Source organism: Cibotium barometz, chromosome 43 (genome assembly GCF_041138505.1).
Source record: "Cibotium barometz isolate CiBa-2024 chromosome 43, ASM4113850v1, whole genome shotgun sequence".
Lineage (NCBI taxonomy): Eukaryota > Viridiplantae > Streptophyta > Polypodiopsida > Cyatheales > Cibotiaceae > Cibotium > Cibotium barometz.
In genome coordinates this window covers 9,518,800-9,527,135 of record NC_141088.1, presented here as the reverse complement: position 1 = coordinate 9,527,135, position 8,336 = coordinate 9,518,800, and the positions used below count along the sequence as shown (strand labels likewise).

Genomic DNA, 8,336 nt, shown 5'->3' with positions numbered 1-8,336 from the left:
CATATTAGAGCATTTAACATGCTCTAATGACATGCACAAGTGTTGATGTGATACTAATACAAACATACTTCCATCTCATAAAAAAAAGGTTTAGCATCTCATCTTCCCGAAGAGTTGGTTTAGTACCTTCCCCGATATTTGCAGCTTCTCAAGGATTATAATGGTGGTCACTCATTAATGTTAGTGGTGTTGAATTGAGTGTTATGGTATTTGTTTAAGAATTCTTATGCTAAGAGAGACCATCAATGGCCTAAGGATAACAACTTTGACAAGCTTTATAACAGAACCACAAAGAGATATTGCCATGGCACAAACAGGAAGGGACAAGGCTACCACACTTCTAGGAGAAAGAAAAAGAAGACAAATAGTTACTGGAGGTACAAAAACAGCAATTTAACGAAGGTTTGTTAAGCAAAAATGGTGAATGCATTCTATTAGGCAACAAAAGACCACTCAACAAAGTAGGGTTTTACTTTTGTGAGCGTGGCCAACCACAAAGGCTCCTGCTTACCATACCATAGATTACTGCGTGAAGAGGACCCTACTCTCGATAGGCGGATCAATCCTCGGATCTTTGATGATATGGGTGACCACACTATAGAAAGCTCCTTTGTTGGAGGCCCAAAACCTCCCAAAAGAGTGTTGATGTTGCATTTAAAGAGAGAGATTAGGCACCGCAAGCCTTGAACCACATAAGTGGTCCACAACAGAGACTTGGAACTGAAGGAAAATGTCTGAGAGATTCCAACCTAACTTTAAGATCTGCACTCTAGATTCTGTCAAGGCAAGTGCATATCTGGTAAGAAAGGTAGTACTAGAATGGGCTAAGAATAGTAAACTTCTTTTCATTTTGGGAAGAAGAATGGGCTAAGAATAGTAAACTTCTTTTCATTTTGGGAAGAAGAATGGGCTAAGAATAGTAAAGAGCCCCTAGCCATCCTCCTGCTTGAATTTGAACAGGAATGACAATGGATTGGGGGGCTTCCTGGAAGGAACACTCTGATGCATGGGTATTTCTGGAAGTTGGATCATAGGAGTTTCGTGCCTCTATAGTAGGGTAATGGGTGACAAAGGAGACCATTTTTATACTTGTGTGGCAAGGATACCCTTTGGCCCCAATTCTTTATCTTTTTGGTTGGAAAGGCTATGAGCACTTTTCTTTGTTTTAGAACAGGGATTTCTGGTCTACAGCTATCACTGAGAAGCAAGGAGAAGCTTTTGGACTATGAGTTGCCAGACGACAACCACATCGGGTGTGCATGTGTGCGTGTGAGGGAGAGAGAGAGAGGCTTGATCAAATTGAGTAAATGGTTATGACTTAAATACACAAAGTTCATGATGGTGCAACATATTATTGTGAATGTAAGAGGGCGCCCAAATGGACTCTTTCTTTCGTCATAGAAGGCAGTAATTTTCCAGAAACAAAAAACATATATTACCCCTTCCGTTAAGGAAAGTAATGTTAGGTATGTCCACACATAGTGGAACAAATGGATCTAACCAAGATCTATGCTTCGTAGCCTGCAATCAAGAGATTATCTTTCCACCTCAAGTAAGAAAATGAACCTTAAGCCTAGTAAATCACAAAAAGATTCAATCCATTCCCAACATCTAAAAGGAAGACAGACTCACACATAGTGGAACAAATGGATCTAACCAAGATCTATGCTTCGTAGCCTGCAATCAAGAGATTATCTTTCCACCTCAAGTAAGAAAATGAACCTTAAACCTAGTAAATCACAAAAAGATTCAATCCATTCCCAACATCCAAAAGGAAGACAGACTCACCCATTTACACTCCAAACTATATTGCGCACTACTGCATAAGATGTGATGGCTAGAAACAAACTGGAATGCTTAGGCAATTATCCTAGAAAAGGCATGTAGCACAAAACCAAGCAGCTGCATATATCTACTTATGGCAGGCTGTTAGTGAGGTGGATAGAAATCCTGCTCACACACGCAGTACTATTATGGCCAAACCAAATGGCCAAAGATGAGCTCGAATTCCTGCATTTCAAGAAGGGTAGAATGTGAAATGCATTGTGAAAAGCACAGGCTTATCAGAGAAATGCAGTGAGACAGCTCCCGTTGTAGGACTGTAAGATGATATCAGTATCCCTCATAGTTTATCAAATCATTTCCAACTCTATATACATTCATACAAATTTGAGTTCGCATAATGGCACATCACTCTATCCATGAGCAAGCATCTTGAATATAAGCCTTGTTTAATGCAAAGGTTGCTATGGCCTTAGCTATTGTCTTGCTTCCGGTAGTCGCCTGTTTGATACCAGAGATGGTTTTAACTATGCAACTCTCCAGCACAAGTGTCTTGTAATATAAACCCATCAGACATACCTAACGCACAGAAGACTACATGCGAGCGAACCCTTGATCATCCATACGGAAAGACACAGGCTTTTATATGCATTATGAACTTCTCCTCCCAATACTCCTGATAACTCTACCTTTCTGCAGCTTTACCTTTCATCCTGTACACTGAGTCTTCAAACAGCCCACCGGTCTCAGCTTCGAGCAGGTAACAAAGCATATCATTGATGTCATCACCAAATATGTTACATGCTTCAACCACCCTGAAATAGCTAAATCCCATGGACAATAGCATCTGCATGTTTGTGGTGAGAGACGCGTTAGTAGCAGGAGAACGGGAGCCAAAACTTGCAGCAGAGCTCCCATGCCGGGCTGATTGCAGATGATGATCACGTGTGTCACCTTGGCTGGTTGAAGTGCCGGCTGAAAAGTGAGATTGTGTCAGATAGAGACCAAAAAACCCTAAAAAAGACATCAATTGCAACAGAAAAGCTCCCCACCTGCTCATGTAGATGACTCTCTGCAACCAATTTGATAGCCATACTCCTAAAAAACCCTAAAAAAAAAAATCAATTGCAACAGAAAAGCTCCCCACCTGCGGATGTAGATGACTCTATGCAACCAATTTGATGGCCATACTCCTCTGCGAGGTATTCAGCCCTCGACGCTTCAATAACCATGCGTTCCATCTCTTGTTCTGTCAACTCCAAATCAGAATAGAATCGTCCCTCTGCCAAAAGAGCCTGCACGACGTTATATGAGTACAGTCCATGGCAAACAGGCTATCGTTAACACCCCATCGCATCCTGTGCAAATGGGATGCTTTGAGTATCAAAGTATACAGGGGGATGTCGTTCATATGATACTTGGCTAAAGAATAGACCTTATCAACTTGCAGATCTTGTTGGGCCTTGATTGCTGCCTTCACTTGATCTCTATCAATGTTTGGCTGGAAAAGATAGACAGCCACCACATGAGTTCAGGCTCTTAAATGAGAGTAACCCCAAAGAATGCCCACAACTTAGCCCTACTTCTAGTAGAACAAACTTTGAATGATCTTCAGCTGGCCATATTTAACCGTTACAAAGCTTGTTTATGTCTAACCGTGTGCATGGCTGCACACTGCCCCCTTTGCCCGCTTTCCTGTGCTTTGCTACATACTGCGGGGTTTTATTGCTCTAGACTGTAGTCTGTAACTGCATGACCCCCCTGCCCCCACCACCTCCCTCTCTCTTCTCCTTCCTCTGCTCATGCCCAGCCCCTCATCAATTTGAGAGAGAGGAAAGGGCTACGTAGGTGAGTGGGGACTGTGCCTAAAGAAGCCTGCGGGAAGAAGGGGCAAAGTGCAGAAACTGGAGCAGCAGCAGCAGGCACGAAGGGAACTGGGGAAGGTGGCAGCACAAAGGGAAGAACGTGGGAGGCTGGAAAAAGCAGTCAGCAGAAGTGGATGCAGAGGGAGGGAACGATTTGCATGAATGGATGGACGAAGTCTTCAAGAAAATGGATAAACTGGCCTCAACATCGACCGACCTGGTCCATCCCATGGCCCAACTCATGCAGGACAGCTTGGCAATCATGAAGGAAAACCAGAAGGAAATGTTGTGAACGCCCAACTCAACCAACCTGGTCCATCACATGGCACAACTCTGTTGGAAGGCCACAGAAAAAGAGATAACGAGTTAGGGTTTCAGCTTACAGCCACACAGAGATGGAGATGGACACAGTAGACAGATTTTGTGAGAGTGAGAATCAGTGGAGGTGATAGAGTCAACCTTCCACATATATCCTTCCATAATAATAATAATATGAAAGTACAAACCAATAGATAGTGTCCTTACACAAGATATCCAAGGGGAAAAACTACATGGGAAAAAGTGCCCTTAGTTAGGTCCTGTTCACACACAGCACTACCGTAAGTGTGCCCTGTAGTGTTAAGTGTGAAACTGTAGAAGGTAGCGGATCATTTTCTCTATGAGAGCAAGCCTAAAGTTTTTCGGAAAACTTCAAATTTCTCTAGGCAAAACCTTTGTAAATAGATCTGCCATGGCAATAAGATAAACTGATCTCCCCTGCGTGTAATCTCTCTGACATAATGATAATGGATCTCAATGTGCTTAGTACGTGCATGAAATACACGATTTTGTGCCACTGCCATAGCACTCTCGCTATCGGTGAGAATAGTAGTGGGTGTCTGCAGACACTCACGAAGATCAGCCAATAATCTCCTTAGCCATACACAATCTACCATAGTAGTGAAGGTTGCCCTGTACTTAGCCTCACAGGTAGATGTGGCAACAGTGGGTTGCTTTTTTACTCAACCAAGATATGCATGGACTGCCAAGAACAAAACAATTCCCACTGATGGATTGCCTAGTATCATAATCACCAGCCCAGTCTAAATCACTACATGCATACAGCAGCAACCTGCCCTCCTGGGATAGAACAAACCAAGATCCAAGGTACCCTGTAGATAATGGAAAATACGTTGCCAATGCTTTTGTGCCTCGGCTGTGCATAAGTTTGCTCAATAGAGACACCCCAAAAGCTATGCCAGGCCTCGTGTTACACAAGTAAATGAGGCATTTGTCACCAATCCCTAATTCTGTGGAGCTTCTTATGTTAATCTTGGGCATGTGTATGGATCTTGTGGTAGCATATGCCACTTGGAGAGAGAAACCAGCCTTCAGAATACTTGACGGGCGGTGAAACAAACACTCGCACACAAAAAGGCCCATTTATGCCTAGACCCCTATGACACCCTTATGTGTGTACATACTTGTACTTAGGGTTTTGTACCTTTCTAATATAAAACATGAGGGGTTGTGGTGTGTACCTCACCACTCTCATTTTACACACCCACCATTGTGTGTTCTTGCTCTCACTCTCTCTTGCGCTCACTCCCTTCTACTCTCACATGTGGTATCAGAGCTTTGGCTCCGTGTGAGATCCTCTCCCACCCTCGCATCCTCTCCGTCTCTCGGTCGCCTCTTTCGCTCGCGGACACTTTCCTTGCGTGGATTTCTTCCGTTTGAGGTTCTTTCAGCCTGCGAGCTTCTGGCCTCCGTCGACGTCCGACGTCCCGAACCTTCTCCCACGCTGCCCCGGTGTTTGGATAGTTGTTTGCCGCTGATTTCGCACTCCGTTGAGCTCTTTTCGCAGCCCCGAGCTGCCCGAACTCTTTCTCGAAATGCCGGAACTGTTTTGGGCTTCTTTTCTCGCATGTGAGCTACCCCTCGGTGTTCTTGGAGTAGGCCAGCTCTATTTTGGTCTCTCCTCACCATTTTCGGCGGTTCTTTGTTCGTGGGAAGGCCCGAGTGCCTCTTTCTCGGCGGACATTCTATTCTCTACCGTGCTCACCTTGAGCCTATTTTACTCGAGGTATTTCTTTCTACGACTCCCTCTGTGACTATAGTCGGTCGGGGCGTCGTGGTTCGCAGGTACATCGTCACTTTGGCAGTGGATTGTGTGGCCTTTGTGCTACATTTGGCGGTTGAAACAAAGGGCTTTTGCCTTTTGGAGGTTTACATGCTTTTGGCGCACTTGACATGCTGTAATTGGTGCCCGGGAATGCATTTGGAGTGACATTGCAGTCACAAATCAAAGGGCTTTCTGGAAATTTTGCTTCAGAAGCGTTGGTGGAGTTTATGCTTGCTGGAATCTTCCCAAATCCCTCTATTTTTGAGGTGAAATCAAAGGGCTTTTGGCCAATTTCGTTTCAGAACTGTGTAACTCAGTTTGGGGGGGAAGATATACAGCCTTGGAAGCTCTGTTGAGCTTGGAAAATTTGGGGAAAGTGCCAAAAATCAGGCCCGAACTGTAATTTTCTGTTTTTTTTTTGGACAGTTTTAGGTCAGGTTTGACCAAGCTTGACTGTCCAGAAGTGGAAAAATCAGACCTGATCTGTTCATTACTGTTTTAGGACAGTTTTGGGACAGTTTTGACATCTCTTTGTTGAGGAAAAGTGAAGAAAAACAGTAAAATACAGAGCTGGACAGAAATTCCAGCAAGGTGTTTTGTGGATGCAAAGTGGTCTTTGACAGATCACGTTAAGTGGGAGTGCTTCCGCTCAGGGAGTACTATTTTGCGAGACTTTTTTTGCAAGAGTCTTCTTTCAACTAAAGCAATGGCTTCATCCTCCCAAGTTGAGACTTCTCAAGGCGGGAGCTACACCATTGAAAAGTTGGAGGGCCAGGTGAACTTCAACTATTGGAAGGAGCAAATATATGGTGTGTTGGTCATCAAAAAGCTTATCAAGCCAATCAGGCTACAAGGCGTTCAACCCGATGATATGGATGATGATGCATGGCCCGCGTGGGGAGTTTGGCAAAAGCTGAGCAGTCTTTATGCAAAGGAAAGTGCAAGCAGCAGGGTGTACTTGATGAAAAAGATCTTTGAAATGAAGATGAAAGAGGGTACACCAATGGGAACTCATCTCAATGAGTTCAACGGCCTTGTGAGCAAACTTATTGCTCAAAAGATGAACATTGATGAGGATATGAAGGCTGTTCTATTGCTTTGCACACTTCCCGAAAGTTGGGATACTTTCAGGACAGCAGTGAGTAACACTGCTCCTGCTTTTACAGGCTTGTCATACACTGATGTGGAGAGTTCTCTTCTCACTAAGGAGATGAACCGAAGGAACAATCAAAGTGGCAAAGCCTCTAGTGCTTTGAATGCACGTGGGAGATCTCAATCAAGGGGAAGAGGCAACAATGGTAAGTCAAGGAGCAAGTCCCGCTCAAAGAAAGATATGGAATGCTTTTATTGTGGCAAAAAGGGACACATTCAAAAGTTTTGCTTCAAATGGAAAGCGGACAAGAAGGCAGGCAAGGTAGAGAGCAAAGGTGAAGATGCAAATGCAAAAGATGTAAAAGGCAAAGGCAAGAGCAGTGTGAAGATAGAAGAGCTTAATGTAGTGACACATGGTGCTATTATACCTTATGTTCCTGAACCTCATGTTCCTGAGGTTATATCATTCCTTGATGTGCTTTCGTGTCTAATGTGAATGCACACTCACTCGTTGCCGGTGATTTAGCAGACAAGCTGGATTGGATTGTTGACTCAAGCGCATCCTTTCATGTGACTCCTTATGAGGAGAGTTTTGTTACGTATTCCAATGGGAATTATGGATGTGTTTATTTGGGGGACAACCATGCTTGTCAGATCACTGGAATTGGTGATATTCAGCTTGCTTTTGCAGATGGTAATCACTTTATGCTCAAGGATGTCAGACATGTTCCTATGCTAAAAAAGAATTTGATAAGTACAGGGCAGCTTGATGATGCAGATTTCTACACTACTTTTGGTGGGAAACAGTGGAAAATCAAGAAGGGTCAAATGGTATATGCCAAAGGACCGAAGATTGACACTTTGTATCATCTTATAGCTTCAGATGTCGTTGGACATTCTCTTGTAAATGCAACCGAGCTGCCAAATATTTCACTGTGGCATGGCCGGTTGGGACACATGAGTGTCAAAGGAATGGAAACCTTGGCCCATTTTGGTTACTTGCCTTTTATAAGTTTGCTGATTTGTCTAAGTGTGATCATTGTATTTATGGACGGCAAACTCAGGGTCCACATTCCAAGCATTTGTCACTTACGAGTTCTCCAATGGATCTTCTTCATACTAATGTGTGTGAAATGCCTCAGTTATCTTTGGGGGGAGCTCGTTATATGGTGACTTTTATTGATGATGCCACCCGTAAGGTGTGGGCAAACCCTCTTCGCTTGAAGAGTGAGGTATTTGGTATTTTCCAGAGGTTTCTTGCTATGGTTGAAAATCAGACCAGCAAGAAACTCAAGTGTTTACGCTCCAATAATGGTGGGGAATACATGTCAAATGCTTTTCAAGAGTTTTGTGACAATAAGGGTATCAAAAGGGAGTTACCTCCTCCCTATAATCCCCCCCAAAATGGTGTTGCAGAGCGTATGAATCGAACCATTCAAGAGAAGGTTCAAAGTATGTTATCACATGTTGCGTTACCCCATGGGTTTTGGGCT

The 8,336-nt window shown here is 43.7% G+C and overlaps 1 protein-coding gene across 2 annotated transcripts in view; it reads right to left on the bottom strand.

Annotated features, from left to right (window-relative positions):
• Positions 1 to 2,014: 2,014 nt before the first annotated feature.
• The window catches only part of LOC147613495 (OVARIAN TUMOR DOMAIN-containing deubiquitinating enzyme 6-like), a 111,513-nt gene continuing 105,191 nt past the window's right edge, over positions 2,015 to 8,336 (bottom strand). For both annotated transcript variants that reach the window (XM_086781423.1, XM_086781422.1), the window contains exons 7-9: positions 3,218 to 3,283; positions 2,930 to 3,077; positions 2,015 to 2,757 (exon numbers count right to left, since the gene is read on the bottom strand). In XM_086781423.1, coding sequence (XP_086637549.1) covers positions 2,468 to 2,757; positions 2,930 to 3,077; positions 3,218 to 3,283 — 504 coding nt within the window. In that variant the 3' untranslated portion in view covers positions 2,015 to 2,467. The remainder of the gene's footprint in view (positions 2,758 to 2,929; positions 3,078 to 3,217; positions 3,284 to 8,336) is intronic.